Consider the following 22,111-nt stretch of genomic DNA (forward strand, 5'->3'; position numbering starts at 1 on the left):
TCTGGAATAACTCAAACCAGCCAGGATGACAACACAATCCTGTGCAAGTCTAATAAGACGTAAACCCCACTGGAATCATTCCCTGGTAAAAGTGTATGGAATTGCTCCTGAATGTGCATATTACATGCAGAATATCAAATGCTCTTGCTGTCGGCTATAGAATATAGGTTAGGAATGACTGAAGGTCAAATATTAATACAATCAATCATCAAATAGATATTAAATAGCATGCATAGTCTATCAAATATTGGAAGTCAAAATTGACTTCAGGCGTTGAGACATTGAATATTTAGCAGATATTGGACATCAATAACGTATGAGAAGGTTTTATGAAGTTAATGCATTTTGGTTGTAGCACACACACACACACACACACACACACATAGGGAAAGTGCTGAAAATTGCGTTGCTGTATGATACAATACAGCACCATTGAGAGCTCCAAAGGTGCTAAGCCGCTTTTTATCTGGACTATGCAGCTGAAATCGATGGTGGTGCCCAGTCTTGCTCCTTCCCAATTATCTTATTTTCTTTTCCCTGCAGGGGTTGTAGTACAGAGAGATATCTGCACACCATTACTTCTTCTAAGCCCCAATAAGAAGCAAAGGACTTAATAAGCCCCTGGTCTTTGGCTTCATTCCAGTTCAATGGTCCAAGCCTGCTTTTGAAAGAGAGAGCTGCCAATTTCCTCTATAATGCAGCAGCAATCTGCTTTGAAGTTAAGCTTTGATTAAGTTAGTAGCAAATAACTGGGTGGCAGAGTATTCAGTTGACTGCAGGTTTGCTTTGGCAAACTCTCCTCCTTCTCCTCCTCCTCACCCCACCAGCCACACTTTTCTCCATCTGAAAGCTTGTTGGCCCCTAGATCAAAGGTCTCCTTGGCAGGGGCGCCAGCTCTGGGGGCAGAGGAACTTTAGACCCCCAAAGTTTTAAGGAGGGGCTCAGCCCCCTCAATATCCAGCAGCAATCTCACAATGTCATGCAACATCACGTGTTGGACGTCACGATGTCGTGCTTGTGACGTCATGATGTTGTGTGATATCAGGGCGCTGTGCATGTGACGTCAGCCTTCTCAGTCATGAGTGCAAGCCAGCACCAACACTCCCTGGCATGATTTTTTTCTTCTTCTAATCTTTGAAAGGGAAACAGACATTCAGGCCACCAGAAATGTTATGACCTGTAAATGGGTTAAGTGAGTTATCTATATGAGAAGTCAAAGCTAGCTCTGGATAATCATTTAGGGCACTTCATACAGTGGTAGGGGGATGCAGGTGGCGCTGTGGGTTAAACCACAGAGCCTAGGACTTGCCGATCAGAAGGTCAGCAGTTCAAATCCCCGCGACGGGGTGACCTCCCGTTGCTCAGTCCCAGGTCCTGCCAACCTAGCAGTTCGAAAGCATGTCAAAATGCGAGTAGATACCATATTTTTCGCTCTAGAAGACGCACCAGACCACAAGATGCACCTAGTTTTGGGAGGAGGAAAACAAGAAAAAAATATTCTGAATCTCAGAAGCCAGAACAGCAAGAAGGATCGCTGCGCAGTGAAAGCAGCAATCCCTCTTGCTGTTCTGGCTTCTGGGATAGCTGCGCAGCCTACATTCGCTCCATAAGACGCACACACATTTCCCCTTACTTTTTAGGAGGGAAAAAGTGAGTCTTATAGAGCAAGAATTACAGTAAATAGGTACCGCTCAAGCGGGAAGGTAAACAGCGTTTCTGTGCACTGCTCTGGTTCGCCAGAAGCAGCATAGTCATGCTGGCCATATGACCCAGAAGCTGTACACCGGCTCCCTCGGCCAATAAAGCAAGATGAACACCACAACCCTAGAGTTGGCCACAACTGGACCTAATGGTCAGGGGTCCCTTTACCCTTTTATACAGTGGTAGAGAGACAAATGAAGTGGCACATTCAAATTCACAGATCACGTAGATTTGTGGGAAAATAGGGTGTTTATCTCCATCTCTAAACTCAGATGCACTTGACCAAATAGTAACAATAATAATCTTGAAGTAAATGCAGGCATTTGAAACCTCTGGATTTATTAGTTAAATGGTTTTCAGCTGATTTGAAACAAGATCTCCCTAGCTGTTTGCTTTGTTACGAAGGCATTACAGAACAGCTATGAACATTTTTAAAATTCTCAAGGATGTAAGGGACTATTAGGGCGCAAGGCCTAGAAACAGATGGGGCTGGATGCTGTTGGCAGGATTTTCAGTTTATTGATCAACTGCTCGAGTGGGTGCACGGATGCTTGTTTGCGAAATTTCTATACTGCTTTTCAGTTGGGTGTCTGAAAGTGGGGTGCCGAGCCAGTCAAATAAAATTAATTAAAATCCATGACCACGTTTAAACAGCAAAAATCAATATATAAAACATTGAAACAGCCAAGAACATCAGAAAAAGAAATGGCAGACAACAAAGCTTACTCCCAAATGCTGTTTGTGTGAAAGGATGGCATGTGAATGTGTAAGAACAGCTGCTTGATATTCCCAAGTCATGGGTTCAGGATCCAGTGGGATCTAGTCTGCTGCCTATGATGACTATCTAGGGAGAGCAGCTCCTTAACTACATGCTATGGATACACCTGTATGATGAAGAGACTGCAAAGTGCATAAGGAATCCAGGGTATTCTTCAGGTCTCTTCTGACAAATAGTTTCACTGAATTTGGCACTTGTCCCAGAACTTGGATGTCTTTGTTTTCTTTGTTACCTTTTTATCCTAGATAACTGGAGCTCAGGGTAAGGAGAGACGAATATGCCAACTTTGGTTTTCCTCAGTTTCTCATTTTTCCAATCTTAAATTCATTTCTCCATGTTTCTGCAGCAATCCTCAGTTCTTTTTAAAAAAGCTCACCATGAAAATTCAGCAGCAATTTAGTGTGAATTTCTCTGAAGAAGCACACTGTGGTATATAGTTGTGACTAATGTAGCCAGTGCTCCCCCCCCCCCGGGGGGGTACTCAAGGGTAAAGAAAACTACATGAAGGTCTTCTATCGCTGGTATATAACTGAAACTGAAACTGAAACTTTATACTGTGATTTTACGTTAAGAAAGCATTTCTATTGTTAAAAACCAATAAAGATGAATTGGAGGGGCGGGAAGGGTACGCAGTACCAGCACCTCTTTTTGTTGTTGTTTAAAAGTGTGGCACTTACTGTAACAACTTCATGGTGAGTACCAGCACCTATTTTTCTAGAAGAAAAGCACTGAACGTACCCTAATATTTTTGTATATTATCTTCACCAATATATGCAGTTATGTGCACACTTTCCCCTGATAAACACCTTTTTTTGAACACAATGGTTTTGTTTGAGAACTGCATCCTAAAATCTGAAATGAAAAGGTGGCTGTGTTTCAGTTCACATATTGGTTTGAGACGTCTGAATTAGGTAGTTTCTCATTCAAATATGCTGCCCCCCCTCCCCATTTTATCCTTACTTCAACCCTGTAAAGTAGGTTAGGTTAGAAGACGTTGACTGGACCAAGGTCACCCAGAGAGCTTCTTGACTGAGTGGGAATTTGACAGTTGCATTCGTGGCCTATTATGCCCATCACGATGTAATAACAAGTAGGAATGTATTGTCACCAGAGCAGAAACCACTGCACCTGCTACCACAGTGCTCCCTTCAGTGGCGGAGCTTCATGCTCCGGCACCGGGGGGTGGAGAGCAGTGGGGGTGGGGCTGGAGCGTGTCCTGAGGGCGTGGCATGCATCCTGGGGGCGTGGCACCCAGAGCGGGTGGGAGGGGCAGCCGCGATGGCACCCCACTGGGATCATGCTGCCGGGGGCAGTGCGCCCCCCCATTCCTCTTCCTCCGCCAGTGGCTTAAGTTAGCTTAATTGAACCCTGCTGCAGGAGAGAAAGGCCATGTCTGTGCTGCCTAGACAAAATGGCTGCTTAGTGTTTCTAAAACAGTGGTACCTTGGGTTAAGTACTTAATTCGTTCCGGAGGCCCGTTCTTAACCTGAAACTGTTCTTAACCTGAAGCACCACTTTAGCTAATGGGGCATCCTGCTGCCGCCGCATCGCCGGAGCACGATTTCTGTTCTCATCCTGAAGCAAAGTTCTTAACCTGAGGTAATATTTCTGGGTTAGCAGAGTCCGTAACCTGAAGCGTATGTAACCTGAAGTGTATGTAACCCGAGGTACCACTGTACTGCTTGGGATACATGCAGTTACACTAGTTACTTATAAGAAAAGAAGAAGAACTGACCCCTTGATTCCCCAAGAGCAGGCTGCTTAATTCTAGGCCAGGAGTGCTCTAGGGAAGTGCCTTCAGCACAGGATGCATCTTTCTGCTCACCTGAACAATGCTCAGTTAAGTGGTGATAGCTAAAGGAATATCTGTTTGGACAGATAGTTCTCCCTGTTCTCCTCTCTCATCTGCCCTTGGTAATTAATGCCCAGTCTTGGCAGTGTTGATCCCAAATTGGCAAATAGCTAAGCCCTTGTGCCTTCCTATAGGAAACATTCCAGCTCTGAACAGAGAGAGAGAGAGAGAGAGAGAGAGAGAGAGAGAGAGAGAGAGAGAGAGAAGGCAGTCTTCCCATGATGGGGCTTTGTGTCAGACACTGCCCATCCTAAGGAAATGCTGTCAATGTCCTTTAATGTCAAGAGAGAAGCACCCTGTCTTTTTAGCCCAGTAATTAAGTCTTAGGACCAGCTCTGCAAATTAATGTAATGCTTGAGCCAAAGTGGAATAGTCAAATTCTCTTGTAGTTCCTTTTGTCTAAATTGCTTGTTCTGCCAATGCATTCCTCTTTCTGTGTTTAAGGTACTTCATTGGCAAACATCCTAGTCTGCTATGATGCAATTAAAAAGCAAGAGCAACCCTGAGTGCCTACATGTTCTATAAAAGGCCATAGTGAGGATGGCTGTCGGTCAGGAACGATGGGAGCTGCAGTTCAATCATCACTGGATGGCACCACATCCCCCACCTGCGCTCTGTAAACATTGCTGGTCAGAGCAGAAGTGGGGACTGGGAAGTTGGAATGACTCCATTCCGAAAGGAAGAGGAGAACCCACCCACAGTGTACCCTCTTAAGCCATTAGGAGGGACTCTCTGCCTTTGGAGTGGGGGGGGGGATAGGATATAAGTGGCTGGTGGCAAATACCAAGAAAAACCTAGAGGAAGTCCCAATGTGCATTAACCCATGTAAAAGAGGGTGGGGCAAAGTGTCAAACTCCTGCAGACAACTGGTTCATGACCAGGGAGAGAGGGGTCATGAACCCAGCCTTCTGATTCCCAGAACCAGAGCTCTGCCATTGCACAGAGTGCCAGGTTTCCAGGGACAATAATTGCCAGGTGGTGCTAAGCTACTATCCTGAATTGAATTCATACCTAGTTCCTGCTTTGAGTTTCTGGTCAAGGCATCCTAGTGACTTGGAGTTGCAGTGGCTTGGAACTGATCTCCGCTTCAGGACTAGATGGAGGAATGTTCAGGTCTTTTCTAGGCTTTGCCAGTCGAGCTCGTTTGCTCTTTCAGTGTGTAGGAGAATACAGTGGTATCTCGGGTTACAGGCGCTTCAGGTTACAGATGCTTCAGGTTACAGACTCCACTAACCCAGAAATAGTACCTCGGGTTAAGAACTTTGCTTCAGGATGAGAACAGAAACCACGTGGCGGTGCGGCGGCAGCAGGAGGCCTCATTAGCTAAAGTGGTGCTTCAGGTTAAGAACAGTTTTAGGTTAAGAACGGACCTCCAGAACGAATTAAGTTCTTGACTCGAGGTACCACTGTATTGCTGTTTTCTTGGTAGGCTGGGTGATCTGAGCTTACCCTCACCCATGGTATATAGTTATTTGGAGGGGGTATGTGGGACATAAATAGGACAGCTTTGCCCTGTGTGTGTGTGTGTGTGTGTGTGTGTGCATATGTATGACATACGCCATCCTTGCTGTGATTTAACTTCTCTTTCACCTCTCCCGTTCTCCAGAACCAGGAGAACTGAGACTGGCAAGCACTTTTTAATTCTTCAGATGTTTAGGTGCAAGCAGATGCAATAAAAAGGTGTTAATTTCAAGGCAAACCTCATTTGAGGTTTCTAATTAATAGTACTGGCATGTTGTTTTCTTGTTTGGGGCTCCTGGAACACACCATCTGCAGCACCACTTTTATCCAAATTGTTTTTTTTTGAAGAAGTCTCTGCTACTTAAACACAGATCCCAAATCAAATTAGAACAGCTCGCTTTCTACACCCCTTCATGAAGAAGAATGAGAATGGAACCTCTAGGTGTTCCGTAGAGTGCCTGGGCAATCCATCACTTTGCTCAGGTGCAGCTACTTCTTCCTGGGTGGAAACATAACAGCGATCCCCAGACAGCAGCAGCAACAGAGCACAGCAGGGGCTTCTGGGCCAGTGAGTGGTGAAGAATGGCTGCTGTTGCATCAAAATGAGGAGAGGGAGCTAGAGTAGAGACAGCATGTCCCGGTTCATTCATTATCCATGCTGAAATCGCGACAGGATGTCAGGGGTAGTTGGCAGCGGACTACAATGACTTCAGAGGCTGCCGACAGTGCTAGAGTTTGGCCCCGCCAAAGATTCCCAAATAGATGCATCTGTTGGTGCGTGGCGAGAGCCGCCACATTGTTTCCTTGGTCCTGTGCCTTTAACAGCATAAAATTGCAAGGGAAGCTTTTCTTGGCATGGAGATAAAGTGAAGAATAATGCTTAGTTCACTTGTTTAATTTCTGCAGGACAGACACAGGAGAAGAGCTGCATATAAAAGGGAAAGTGGCGATCCTGTGCTTGCCATGTTCATGGGAGAATTAGTAATTGTGTGGGGTTTTTTGTAAAACGTATGGAGGCATTTCAGGGCAGGGGGATGAACCATGACATATGAAGGAAGGGGGATTTACTTCTTAGCCCCCACTATAGTTCCAGTGCAGAATGGGGGCCCCCACAGATGTAATTTGCAATGGGAGAGAAGCTTTTGTTGTCACTGGCCTCTTTCAAGGTTCCGCAGCTCCTTGAAAGCTCTGAGCACAGGTCTCTATTACAGTGGTACCTTGGGTTACATACGCTTCAGGTTACATATGCTTCAGCTTACAGACTCCGCTAACCCAGAAATAGTACCTCGGGTTAAGATCTTTGGTTCAGGATGAGAACAGAAATCGTGCTCCGGCAGCAGGAGGCCCCATTAGCTAAAGTGGTGCTTCAGGTTAAGAACAGTTTCAGGTTAAGAATGGACCTCCGGAATGAATTAAGTACTTAACCCAAGGTACCACTGTAGTCTGTTGCTGTTATTTTGTTTTATTTTTTTAAATGACAAAGTAATATACTTCTCTGTACCTGAGAAGTTCTTTGAGTCCAGCCTTATTTGATTCCCAAACTGTTAACCAAATTTGGCTATTCTAGGTGGTTATCAGAGATTATGATGTTGCTTTGATACACATTATAGTCACTTAGGGCTCATCCACACACCAGTTGTCCCATGTCTGTTGCCTGTTTTTATGTTGGTCACATAAACCACACACCTTATATTAGGATCATGACTGCTTCCTATTTTATTTCCCCCACACAGCAATTAATATCAGTATGACAGAAGAATGAATGTGTGATTTTGCTGTGGCATATGAAGTGCCATTCTCCCATGAGTACACATCTCAGGAGCCGATGAGTCTCCATGAATGAGATGTTTAAGTGTGGAACTTCCCTTTGTAGTGTTAAAAGTTAAAGTGAATTGTATTCAAGAGTTTTAAGTCAAGTACCATATAGTTTAATTGATGGGTGGACTGGAGCCACATAGAGATTTTCTGCTTCCATGTAACTGCACTGACATTATTGATTCCCAGCCTAGATTATGTCCCAAAGTAGGTTATACTTCACAGCATCTGAACATTATTCATCAATCATGCACACGATGCAAAAGTATATGCATAAATCCTCACATATAAAAATCTCCAAACATCCCTCCAAACATATTGCTTCTATTTCCACTTTACATATTGCAGCATGCCACCTCAATCTCTGAGCGGTGCAAGATTCCGAGGGTTCCAGATGCTTAGCCAGGGTTCAATTTCCTTCAGAATGAGGGACAGCAGAGGCTGTGGTGTCTTTATGATATATGGTGTATTTACACACACATATATAACCTGAACCTAGGAGAGACAGTTCACAGCATCTACACCCCAAGGGGGGGGGGTGTCTTATTTCTCCCATAGTCACAGCCTTGGATTCAAACAGGACTTGGGCATGGTTCTGTCACCCTGGCTTCCCAACCTACTTCTTCTAGCTCACATAACTCAACTCTGCCCTTTGTCTTTCTATCAGTGAGTTGAGGGAGCCCCCCCCCCCCCACCTATTTGCCCTCTGGCACAGAGCCACTTTGTTACCTTAGTGTCCCATACTTAAAGGGCCATTACCACATCAAAAACTAGCCTGGCTATTCCAGAAATTGAATCCGTACTGGATCCAGGAATCAGAAGGGGGATCAGGCATACAGCCTACCCTCCCAAACTCTCCCAAACCCTCCCAAAGCATAACAACATGGAGCAGTAGGCCTGATAACGGTGCAAGTTTTCAGTGGCCAGATTCAATAAATGTTCTGCTAGTGGAAGCCCGCATAAGGATTTTTTCACTAGCACAACAGGGTTTGTTTGTGTCTCCTCCTCCTCCTCCTGCATGCCCCCCCCCCCAAAAAAATTGGCTCTGCATGCATTGGGGGAACCCAGGTGGAGAAGAGGGGAAATTGTTCTGTCTGGCAAGCTGAAATGCTCGTGCTGACAGAAAGATCTCCTTAACAGTACATTGAGTTCTTCCCTGAGAAACCTCTGGGTAAGGCCAAATCTCAGTTCATTGATCCACAACAGTTTTTACGAGATGCACTATTAATGTTTCATGTTAAAAATAATTTGGGGCTTTATCTTGAAAATTATTGTGGGATTGTCGTTTTTTCATACTTATGATGGTTCCTTAATTTCCCACTAAACCTCACTTTCTCTCCCCTTCCTTCCTTCCTTCCTTCCTTTTCCCTGAGAGCTAATTCCTCAGCAATTCTTCCCCTTTGTTCTTTTCTGGCACTAAATTTTGATGCATTGGAGGGTCCATTTATCCTGGGAAGCTTCTCTCTGCATTAACATTTGGTGGCAAACTGTTGACTGCGGACATTTGGAGCCAAGGGTTGTCATACTATCTCAGACCATTTACAGATGAAAGCCGTGGCACAGGGAGTTTCCTGCACATCCAGAAATGCTGAGAGCAAAGTATGCCGGGGGAGATGGGAGGGAGGGACAAGTGTGCCAGACTTGGGCTAGTTTTTCCTATGGCTGGTTATTCTGGAAGGAAAATAAATGGAAGGCGACTTCTTCTTTTTAAATGTGCCTCTTATGTGAAATAGGAGAGTTAAGCTTATTCGTGGTTGTTTCTGTGCTGGAGAAGCTTTTACAAAGATAAGGTTACAGAATTCCTGGCATTTGGGAATAGAGATGAGAAGGCCTGAGAGAAAACCAGAAAAATGAGGATGGGGGTTGCAGAAGAATGGGGGGGGGTCCCCACTCCACATTTTCTGGTTTCCCCCCAGACCTTCACATCTCTAAACCAGGAATGCTGAAGCTGTGGTCTTCCAGCTGGTGATAGACTCCAGTTCTCACTGGAGAATGGTCAATGGTCAAGGATGATGAGAGGTTTTGGTCCAAGAACATCTGAAAGGTCAGAGGTTCCCAATCCCTGATGGTCTAGACCCACAGTTCCCAACGTGGGGCACACGTCCCACCAGGGAGCAATTTGATTCTTAAGGGGGGCAATTTGAGAATGAGTTATTAACAGTGAATGGCCTTTTAGGCTTCCTCCACGTGAACAGGAGTTCATTTTTTGAATAAAAAGAATTATACGTCATGGGAGGGAGGGCCTCAAGTCCTATAGCCATGCCAAGAGTGTCTCAAATTCAGGCCCCACCCTTACAAGAAAAGTTAAAAAATATTCATGGTGCATGTGACGTGTGTGGACTTCTGTCCAGCTTGTTATGTGCTTCAATTAATTGTGAGAAGAGTACTTTCCATCCAGAAAGCTCCCTACAGAGAATAATACAGTGGTACCTCGGGTTACATACGCTTCAGGTTACATACGCTTCAGGTTACAGATTCTGCTAACCCAGAAATAGTACCTCGGGTTAAGAACTTTGCTTCAGGATGAGAACAAAAATCTTGCTCTGGCAGCACGGCGGCAGCGGGAGGCCCCATTAGCTAAAGTGGTGCTTCAGGTTAAGAACAGTTTCAGGTTAAGAACAGACCCCCGGAACGAATTAAGTACTTAACCCGCGGTACCACTGTAGTAGGAATGACTTTGTCTAGAGAGAAAAAACAAGCAACAGGTGGACAGGCAGGCAAGTATGGACACTGAAATCAACTCAAGGAACAAGTTGCTCAGACTCAGCAGCCAGAGCAGTTTCTACCAGATAGATGCCTACTGGCTCTCTTGTGTCACCTGACAAGAGCTGAACTAGAAGCAACATCAAACGCTGCTTTGAAATCACTCTTCACTGCCTGGTTAAGAAGGCAATTGATGCACCTTATATAAAGAGACATTTGAGACCCATGAATGAATGATACTTTATAATAGTTCAATTCCAACACATCCCTCACATTCTGTCTTTAAAAATACCTATTTTCTACCATTTGTATTTGTCACACATTGAAGTCACTGCTTTTGACAGCGAGCTGCTAAGAATACCAGATTACACTGAGAATGTATTTAGAGTTTGTGCTGTGGAGACAATGCACAGAGCAGAAAGAGATTCATCTTTTAGTAATGCCCATTTTGTAAGAGGCAATAAAGATACAGCATCCGGTAAAGAGATAAACATGCTATAACTAAGCCAGAGTGGCAAAATTGGAGACAAGAGACAAAGCAGGGGGAATGGGGAATTAAATTAATGTGTGCACTTTTTTTTTAAAAAAAAGATATATAAAAAAGAGTCAACTCCCAGTCACCTCATACTGAAAATGAGCTGCCTTGGGGAAAGATATATCTTACAGGGAGTTTTTGAAGGATGATAAATACTGTAGTCAGTCTATTATAAACTGCAGTGTGAGCTGAATCTTAATCAAGACACAGAAATATAAATCTAAAAATAATAAAGGGAAAATCAATATTGATGCTCAGGAATAAAAGTACTATATTTTTGTTGGTAAACGTTTTTAAGGTCCCAGGGAAAAAATTATTTGAGAGAACCTACAGTAATTTACTTTAATTTCAATAGCTGGCAAGCTCCCAGAACGTTTGGGTGGAATTTATACCATTGCCACAAAACAAGCTTATATATAAACAAACAGCATTTATTACTTCACTGCTGGTAGCCTACCGAGGCACCAGAAAAATGTGCTAGCAGACTGGGAATGCACCAATGGCAGCATTTCTGTGAACTCTACTTAATACCATGGTATCATTTGATTATTAGGAAAACACAGTACAACCTACATACAGGGACTGTATAGTTATAAATCTCTCTCTCTCTCTCTCTCTCTCTCTCTCTCTCTCACACACACACACAATTACATTAATAATAATAATTTATTCTTTTTCCAGTAAAAGATTCTCAAAGCAACTTACAAAGATGTAAAATACAAAAATGCCATAAAAACAAACAGAGAACAATGAACAATAATCCCAGGGTCATGGGTTTGGGACTAGATGACCTGTGGCATCCCTTTCAGCTCTACAATTTTATACATAGTGCCAAAAGTGTTCCTCCACCAACAGCACAACAAGGAGGCTTTTCCACTAGGGCTACTGGGACACAGCCCTCCCAATAAGAATGTTAGGCAATTTTTAACCACCCACCCCAAAAAACCCCACCCTCAAAGCCACATACTCTTTCCTGTCCCTCACACATTTTACACTTCCATGAACTGAAAGAGGCTTGTAGAGACATTTCTGTCAAACTCTGGTTCTCTGGCCAATCAGCTCCCTACAGATCTGTAGAGAGGGGCTTAAAAGCAGCCACTCTTAATATTCAAAAGTCTGCTGAGAGATTTATGGGGAGGGATTTCTTTGCCGTAGTCATACTCTTGGACTAAGTGTGTGACTTAATTTCTAAACGAGATGTATGGAGTGAAAATCATATCAGAAAATCGCACTTGGTCCCTCTTATAAGAAAGCTCTTTCCTGGTTGTCTCCCTCTTCTATCTCTGACCACTCTTCATCATCCCACCACCAAACTACTGGCTCTGAGTTTTCTTCCCATGAGGGTTCCCCAGCTGGTTCTTCCCACCATTCCTCTATGTCCAGCTGGTCCATGGCATCAGGTTTCCCCATCTTCGTTCAGCTGATCAGTGTTGTTTTGAAGGGGAAATGGCTGGGACAGGATTTAAGTCTTTCCCACCACAACCATCTGAATGGAAATTTGCCCTGAAGTGTGCTCATTTTAAAATATGCTTAACATGACATGTAGCTTGGCCCTTGGTATAAGATCAGGTTAAATTCCAACAAGCATGTATGTCCCCTGTCTACGTGGCCCCCTTATCTGCTCCCCCCATATGCCCCCCATTAAACAATTTGAAAGGGCTGAATAGGTTCTGAAATTGAAACTCGCTCTATATTGTGTTCAGTCATTTGTCTTAAAATATCACTTTTCAATAGTTATGTGACAAAAATGCAAAGAGGCACGACAGAGACTATCTGTGCCATTATCTTACTCCGATATAGCTTACGGGAGTGTAATATTCCATGAGCCTTCTTGGGCTCAAACTCTGAAGTCTGTTTCCACAGAAACATCCATAGCACATTTCACAGAAATTCTTGCGGAACAGCTAATGGGACACAACGTCCTCATTTGGAAGAAATGAAAGGAGCATTTGAGAGTGTGATAGCCAAACACTCATTTCTAAGTTAATACTTTTTGATAAAAGAGCAGCTGACAGTTAATGGAACTGGTAAAAACTCTCTGTGAGTAATAGACCCAATTGCCATCTGTAGTAAAATACAGCCTTTTATTTGAGCTGTGGCAATTTTGTACCAGCTGGGAATCTTGACCATTAGGCCTCATTAGAAGTATAGCCCATTTTCCAGCTAAAAAGTCCCCCCAGAAGCCAATTCTGATTTCATCTGAATTAGCACTGATCATCAGAATACTAATAGGAAAGTTCATCTCCACTTAACTAGCTTGTTCAAGTGGCTTGCAGCGGAATACAAAGTCCTCATAATTTTCAAGAGATTATCCCTTAAAGAATGGAAGAGAAAAACAAAACAAATAGAAGACTGAACTGCAAGAAGATTGGAGGCCTCTGGTGGCCCCACTGCAAGAAGGAGCTTCTAGTGGCCAGCTGCTCTACACAGCAGCTTATTCTTGCAGATGTTTGACTGGCCTCTTTTCCTATAGCTGTCCAAATCCCTCAAAGCCAAACATTTAGCACTGTGCCTGTGGAAGAAAAGGAACATGTTTCAAATAGGCATGTGAGCAGTGGGTTTTGTGGAGTGTACAGAACAATCCTAACAAGGGGCTGAGGAGATGCAGAAAAGCAGATTCACCGCCACATTCAGGGCCCTGTCAGCTCAACCTGGCCAGAAGGTGGGGGGCAGGTTTGTTTGGGTGGTTTCCACTATATTCCTGCTGTGGAATCACTCCCCCTGCACACACACCTGGATCAAACGCTGTCAGCACCCTGCAACAGTCTGTTTTGAGGGCTTTCCACTGATTACTGCTAGTGGTTGTTTATTACCCACCTGCGTAAAAATGAACAAACCGGCCACACTCCTCTTTGCTTGCAGAAGGTGACAGAGAGGTGTGCCATTGCCTACACCTTCAACATGGAAGGGGGGGGGTACAATTGCTGCCTTACTCTTAAGTATGCATGCATCCAACATTTCTCCGACAAAAATAGGGACATCCCATTCCATAATGAAAATTTTACTATTTATACCCCACACACCTTACTGGGTTGCCCCAGCCACTCTGGGCAGCTTCCAACACATATAAAAGCATAATAAAACATTAAACATTAAAAAAAAAAACCCTTCACTATACAGGACTGCCTTCAGACGGCTCAGGGGTCGGATATGCAGCTTTAGAATGAGCAGGGCTTTCACACTAAAGAGCTTGGGGTTGTTGTTTCTCATGGCCCTTTTCTTGGGCCATGTTGTGCAGCATCCCATGCTATTTGAATTTGTTTCTTAACTGATGGACTGGCAGGATGTTAATAATACTAATAATTTACAGCAAAACCCTCTACATAGCTTTAAATCCCTTTGGGTTTGATGGGGCTAACACCCAGGCAAATGGGCAAAGAACTGCATCTTTAATTGCTTGCCAGATATAATTTACACCTTTCATAATCTTCCCTGGGAACAGCTCTAATATCCCAGTGGAGTCTTGCCCCATGATTTTAAATAGATTGGTGTCTTTTTTAAAGTTCAGGATATGTAGTCGTCCCCCCTCCCCTTGGTAGCACGAGGGGCCAATGCTGGGAGTCATAAACCATCTTGAAGGGGGGGGGGGGAGAATGTGGATCGGTTACTGCCAGAGTGTGGCCTTTAAATCAAGAGCTGGAGCCAGGAAGGTTCATAAAACCAGAGGCAGGATTTTTTTTTTAGCCTTGAGATTTGAGGTACTTTAAATTCCAGCCTTCAGGTTCAGTGATCTGTTCAAGAACAAACATAACGCTTAAATAGAAGGGACCTGAAATCAGGACACATTTTCCTGCTGAGTTAACCCAGGACAGCCCTCCTAAAGTTTTGCTCATTTGAAATGACATTTTCCTGTATTTTAACAATCCAGAAAGAGAAAAGGCTTACAATCATAATGCTGCGGGAGACAGGATCTGCTGCAATATTCACCTTCAGATACATCAATAGGAGTAGCAAAAGTAATACATTTTAATAGAAAGTCTCAACAACATAACCTTGATTTCATTCTAATTGCCCTGTCAACCTGTTTCTCATGTATCAGGCATCCCCAGCCTGGTACCCTAAATTGGACTACAATTCTTGCCAGCCCCAGCCAGAGTGGCCATGGATCAGGAATGGTGGGAACTGTAGCCAAGAACATCTGGAGGTGATCACTTTAGAGAAGGCTGCCATGCATCTGGTCTAAGGTCTTCCCCTTCCTAAACAAATGTAGATCAAGTTCAGTCCCACCGTTTTACCCACTACAGCTCACTGCGTCCCATATGCCAGGTATGAGGAGCCTTTGGCCTTCCAGATTCAACTTCCAACCATCCCTTTGAGTCCTTTACACAGCAACTCTCTCCTTCTCACTAAGAGTGTTTTGCACATTACACTTCAGCAGGCCCAGAATTGATACAGTGGTGCCCCACAAGACGAATGCCTCGCAAGACGAAAAACTCGCTAGACGAAAGGGTTTTGCGTTTTTTGAGTCATTCCGCAAGACGAATTTCCCTATGGGCTTGCTTCGCAAGACGAAACGTCTTGCGAGTTCTTGCGAGTTTGTTTCCTTTTTCTTAAAGCCGCTAAGCCGTTAATAGCCGCTAAGCCGCTAAGCCGCTAATAGCCGTGCTTCGCAAGACGAAAAAACCGCAAGACGAAGAGACTCGTGGAACGGATTAATTTCGTCTTGTGAGGCACCACTGTACTGAAGGTATGCTCAGCTGGGAGCTTTAGCCAACCCTGGTTCTCTAAAGAACACTACTTTTGTTTGACACTGCTTGGGTTTCCCTGCATAATGGCCTGTGTTGGGAAAGCAACAGGGTGTGTGTGACCCTGACTGTTCTCTTTGATGTAGTATCTCTCCTGTTGTGGACCTGCCTGGAAGCCAAAGGCAGCCCTAAAATCAACATCTCAGTCCATCCTCCACGACCCTTCTCTAGGAGACACTTGTGAGCAGGTTTACTAGGGAAGAGGGCCAATTCAGTTGTGGCACCACCACCACCTGGTCTATGGAAAGCTCTCCATAGGAAGGTCCAGCTTAAGACCTTCCTCTTAATACATTTATGGGAAAGGATTGGTTGATACCACCATCATGCTAACGGTTATTCTTGATTATCTTGGGGAGGTGGTATGACCATTCTTGGGGAGGTGGTTTGGTTTTGGTGTATAATGGCAATTGCTGTTGTATTTTTAATTTTTGTATATTTCAATTGCTGTAAGATGTAATAAGTTATTCAACTAAAATGTAGCACTAACAGAAGCAAGCACAAGGATTCCCACTAGCACAACAGGAATCTCCACCCCCTACTCCACCATGGGCCCCCCAGATCAGATTTAGGAGGGTGAAGGAGAGGGGTAGAAGGTTCATTTGCACAGCAAAAATCCTTTTGTTGATGGGAGCTTAGAGATGGCTGAATACAATCCTTATACTTATGTATCAAATGTGAAGAGAAACAGGCCAGAACAATAGGATGGGTGGCAATACAGAGGACTGTTGTTTGTTTGAAGAACTGTCAGAGAACAGGTCTCTTTTTCAAGTCTAGGTTTAGGAGAGGGGCCCATAATAAGAGAATGCAGGGGCCCAGAAATTGCCTATCAACAGCAAACTGAGCAGGCACAGAACTCACAGTCTTCCCCATTGTGGTGCGATGTATAGAATTATTATTTAAAATATAGAACTTACACACACACACACACACACACACACACACACCCCAGATGTACCTTTTTGGTGATGCATCCGTGGTCACCCTGGCTTGGCAAAATTCAGCATTTGACACTGCATCAGAAAAGGCAAAGGAAAAGTGAAAATTTCCTATTATTTTCATTGAGGTCTCATAAGCAACCTGAACACACACTTGGATCACACGTTTGGAATCACAACTATGCTTTCTAAAAAAAATGCATCTGCCACATGGGAGATGGCTTGAAACATTTCTGAATGCAACTCAGCTGCTTCTGCACTCAGGACAGCTGCCATGAACATATCAGTGGAAGGGCAAGGGCTGCAGAGTAATAGAGTTTTGAATTGCATTATTGCCCCGCCCCAACCCTTTAGATTCTACAGATAATAAGTGCAAGCCATTCAGTTGTCTTTGTCCTCTTTGTTCCTGAGAACAAAATGGACCCCCTGCTCTGCCTTCAGTAATGCAGGACTGGAGAAAGGAGAAGAGTAGCCTGCAGCTTCTGCTCCTGTGTGTAAGATGGACTCCATTATTACTAATAATTTAGCACACAACACAATCCACAAAGTGCTTTGCAATTGCTCAGCACTTTCCCCGTCAAAGCTGCTCTCTGAAGTAGCCAATTACTGGCCCTGCTTCCACAAATGGAGGAGCGAAAAACTGAGAGGTAGCTATTTGCCCAGGGAAACAATAGTTGAGTTGTTGTGGTTTCTTTAAAATCCTTATTTCCATAGTGCGAGGCTGGCATTTTAGACACCGGACCACAATGGCTCCTTATACTTACTCTGACGATAACAAGCATAACTTCAAGCCCATCCACCTCCATCCACACCACTGCACTAACCTTTCCCTGGTGTGTTATATGTGATTTATGCAGGACCCCATTCTGTCCACAAGCATAAGACTCTTTGATTTTAATGAGGTGCTCTATAGAAAGAAGATGGCCAGGCTTTCAGCATTCGAGCTGATTTACCTTTGGGAGTTGTGCAGGTGCAGATGGTGCTTTTCAGGTCCCTACAGCATAAGCTTTGCATCAAAGTTCCCTCATCTGCACAATTGTTAATGGTTTATGGACCCTAAAGTTTACAGTCTGGCTATCCTTGCTATAGAGGATGAGTCTTCTTCCTGGTGGCCTAAGCATTTCTAATGCAAAAAGGCTCATGCAACAGAAGTCTTTCCCTTTAATGATCGACTCATTCAGCCCATTCTTTAAGCCAAAGGAACTGCATAGCATGCATGTAGCAAAGGCAACATACTGAAATGCTTTGGTGATTTAGAACTATGGACAGGCAGAAAAGTCTTTCCAGCAGGAAAGCTGCAGGCAGAACTGAGATTGGGAAGAAATTTGATTCAGATTGCACATAAAAGCAAACCTACCTAATTCGCCCTTTCTGGAATGGTACCAGAACCAAAACACAGCCATTCTTTGAAATTCACATTTCAAATGTTTGAAAATGTGAGTCCTATTTCTGGGCTGGTAAAGGATGGAGCTGTTAAGCACTTTATTGAATTTTTAAGAAAACCCTACAGCTCACATATGCATTGCTGAATAGGCTCCATCCCATCATTTCAGAATGACTGACAGTGCAGCTCTATGTGCGTCCACTCAGAACTAAGTCCATTTGAGTCCAGTGGGACTCCTAGAGCTGAAGCCTTAATTATACAAATTAACAATTATCTTAATTATTCTCCTCCTTCCCAGAGTTGCGGCCATCATAGAGCAGCAGCTAGCTGTTGTTATCTGAGATTACATGAGTTTAAAAAAAAATGGTTGGTTTCTTGACAGCTAGAACATCTTCTTTGTGGAGATTGCTCAGTCATTACATTTGCCAAGATCGGTGTGCTATTTATTCAAAGATTAGATCTACTCTGGCAACATTGAAATGCAGAGCAGAAATGTCACCTGGCTGCTCTTTAATTATGAAGGAAGCATCCACCCCCTATTCGCCCGCTGAGAAGGATAGATGTTGTTAAGTTCTCAAAGTATTCTTTTGTGCTGTTTAAACACTAAAAAGGCCTGTGCCACCTGAAAAGACCAACAAATATATTGCAGCATGAGTTTTGTCAGCCAAAGCCACTTTAGCAGAGGCAATAATAATACTTCCCTTTTGTAAGGGAAGCCAACAGACCGAGTAATGCAAGGGACAGCAAAAGGAGGTGAACTGAGCACAAATGAATGCAAGACCCAGCGAAACCATAAGATCGTGTTTATTGTGACCCACTCCCAACCGGTTGTGCTTGTAAGCCCCTGAAGAGGCCAATTGTGTGCTGTACAAAGCCAACCAAGATCTCTAAACCTACTAAAGGACATCTTGGATATAATACAAGCTCTAGAAATCTCAATCTCCCACTCTGCTCTTTGGTGCTTTTCTTTCTTAAATCTGGATTTATTTTCAGGTGGAATGAAGGAGATTTGGTAGTCTTTTTATTCATTTTTCAGCATTTTGCCTTAAGCAAGACTCCAAACTCCCAATCACCTTTGGAATGAATCAAGGACAGGCTGTTTGCTCAGGTTTCCAGTGGGATACAAGTGTGACTGCTTTCTTCCCTGGGAGGTCTAAGAATCTGAATGTCATCACTGTATGAGAAACAGGGATTGGGAACCTCAGGCCACAGGGGCCAATTGCAGCTTTCTTGGCCTCTCTGATCGTTGGAACTCTCCTCATCCTATACCCCCTACCCAGCCCCACACCCTCTCCTGAGGCCACATCCTTGATGGGCTCTCCTTTGCCCCCTCCCCAAGTGCTTTTGCCTGACTGGAGTATGTCCTTGAACTCAGATAATGCTTCATGCTTGCCTGGCTGTTGGAACTAGCCTACTGTACAAAGCTAACATTGACACCAATCGCTCCACCCACTGTTTGCTTCTGGCCTCGCCCACTACTGGCATGTGTGACCCCCGAAAGGTTGCCCAGATAGCAATGTGACCCACAGCCTGATAAACGTTTCCATATCCCTGCAGTAGAATGAGGTAGTGGAAGCGAAGCTGGCCCCTTCTTTATAGCAATGGCTCTTATAGCAAATGGTTGTGGGTTGTTGTTTTTTGGCAGTTTAAAAACTTGGCAGGTGTAATTTCACTCCTTAGTTTATAGTCCTAAAATGACTAAGAATCTCTTGGCAAGGTAATGTCCTTGGAAGTTAAAGTAAGGTTGGTGGTTTTTAATTACAAAAATGATAATGCAAGAGCTTCAGTTCCCAGACAGAAGACATGCCTACGCTAGTTGTCTTTTATAGCTGAGTTTATATACGTGGCATCTGTAATGCACATCTGACCTGCTGAACCTACGCTGTAAGAAAAAGCTTCAATTTCAGAGAGAGTCAACTCTCCTTAGCCTTTTTGGGGGGATGGGGGTCATTTCATACATTACAGAGGCAAACAGGGGTTTCAGTTATTTAAATATCACCACCACCACCACCACTGATTTATTAATTGCCTTCTAAACAATCTCAAACTGATTTACTTATAATATAATTGAAAGCTGTTAAAAACACCCAAAAAACAACTGTATTTAAAACAAAACCCTACCAAGTGGACATTCATGGAAAAGACCCAGGGGGAAACAAAAATGTCTCCACATGTTTCTGGAAAGGGCAGATAGTGGGTGCCTGTCATAGTTTGACAGGAATCCTATGCCATAGATCAGGGGCAGGCACACTGAAAGCTCTGCTCTAAGTTACTGTGCAGCAAGCTTCTGAGATCGTTGGTACTTGCAAGAGAAACTTTCCCACAGACCACAGCAATCTACTGGGTGTATAAGGGCCTCCAACAGAGCCCCCTCAAGGGAGCTTCAAAGATGATAACACATCACACAACAACCCTTATGGAAGATCAGATCAGATTCCAGAAAAGGGGGCATGTGTGTGTGTGTGTGTGTGTGTGTGTGTGTGTGTGTGTGTTTCAGTCTTTTGGCACAGTTCTGCTGTTCCCTCAGTTTAAGGCTCTTGTTGCAAATGTTTTGAGGAAGTGCTGTGGGAGATTTTGTCCATCATTCTCTCCCATGACATCCCTCTGGCTGCCAGAATGGCTGTCTTTGGCGACTGGCGCTGCAGTTTCAAAGCACTGTTGTTTTGGGATAGAGGGACCTCTTCCTTCTTTCTGACAAGTCTGGATGCCTGACAAGAATGAATCAAAGTTTATATCTCTTATTCACTTACTCTTCAGGTACCATCCAGCAGTTGGCTTGATGGAGAGAATCCAGGCGATTGCTCAGAACGTCTCGGACATTGCAATGAAGGTGGACCAGATTCTTCGCAACAGCCTCCTAAACGGAAAATGTAAGAAAACCAGCAGGCTCACCAAAAAGGATGATCTGAGAGTGTGACATCTGCTTATATATGTTTATCGAAATGTTACTGGGTGCCATTGTATGCACACGCTCACATACACGTGTACAAGTTACAGTTTGTTTCACTTAGACCAGGGGGAATTAGCAATCCGGCAACAAACCAGGGCTTAGAATCGAGGAATATTTGATTTATTACAAGAGAGAGAAATATTGATCGCTATGCAGGCCATTACATTCAATTGGACTAGCAATGTGCGGGTTAATTGAAAGGAGAGTATAGCTAGGACAACAGAGATAGCAGGGTAAAGGTAAAGGTACCCCTGACCATTAGGTCCAGTTATAGCCGACTCTGGGGTTGTGGCGCTCATCTCACTTTACTGGCCGAGGGAGCCGGCGTACAGCTTCCAGGTTATGTGGCCAGAATGACTAAGCAGCTTCTGGCGAACCAGAGCAGCGAACGGAAACACTGTTTACCTTCCCACCGGAGCGGTACCTATTTATCTACTTGCACTTTGATATGCTTTCGAACTGCTAGGTTGGCAGGAGCAGGGACCAAGCAACAGGAGCTCACCCTGTCACGGGAATTCGAACTGCCGACCTTCTGATCGGCAAGTCCTAGGCTCTGTGGTTTAACCCACACCAAATCCAGTGAAGGAAAGGGCAATAGAAGTCAATAGAGTGTGGATAGTGTATGAGAAGAGAGGGAGGGAGAGGAAAAAAATTCTTCAGTGGAAGATGCTTGTGGAACTATTTGGGTGGTCAGTTGTGGGAAGCGGGGGCTAGCAGAGCAGTACAAGGTTTCCCCAAGCAGAGGCTGCATGTTCCTTTAGGTCCCTAACTAAACATATGGCATAATCGCAGAAATGGAAATGAGGTGTGGGACACTGGGAAGGAGGTGATAGGAAGAGGAGTGAAGCTGATGTAGGAATGGGGCAATCTGGAGTGGAATAGTCTAGTCCAGGCGTAGGCAAACTCGGCCCTCCAAATGTTTTGGGACTACAACTCCCATCATCCCTGACCACTGGTCCTGTTAGCTAGGGGTGATGGGAGTTGTAGTCCCAAAACATCTGGAGGGCTGAGTTTGCCTATGTCTGGTGTAGTCGATCAGAAGACCCACAAGGACTAGAAGAAGCCCAAGGACTGGAAATGCAAATTATTACAGGTTCTGAAAGAGTTTATCTAGAACAAAGGGGCAGGGAACTGATCTAGAGAAGAATACTTAGAGAAAATCCAAAAGTTTGTATCAGTTGGATTCAAGCCTCCTACTACAAGGAGTGAAGGCAAAGGTATGTGGAGTGCAAATGGAGTAGTGGGTGCAGAT

General features: G+C 44.1%; 1 protein-coding gene across 1 annotated transcript in view; it reads left to right on the plus strand.

Annotated features, from left to right (window-relative positions):
- The window catches only part of MGAT5B (alpha-1,6-mannosylglycoprotein 6-beta-N-acetylglucosaminyltransferase B), a 176,955-nt gene that overhangs the window by 69,994 nt on the left and 84,850 nt on the right, over window positions 1-22,111 (plus strand). Inside the window, exon 4 of the mRNA XM_080993711.1 lies at window positions 20,667-20,779. Within this exon, the coding sequence (XP_080849837.1) occupies window positions 20,667-20,779 (113 nt within the window). The remainder of the gene's footprint in view (window positions 1-20,666; window positions 20,780-22,111) is intronic.

Source organism: Podarcis pityusensis, assembly GCF_964106645.2.
Source record: "Podarcis pityusensis genome assembly, chromosome: 2".
In the NCBI taxonomy this organism is placed as follows: domain Eukaryota; kingdom Metazoa; phylum Chordata; class Lepidosauria; order Squamata; family Lacertidae; genus Podarcis; species Podarcis pityusensis.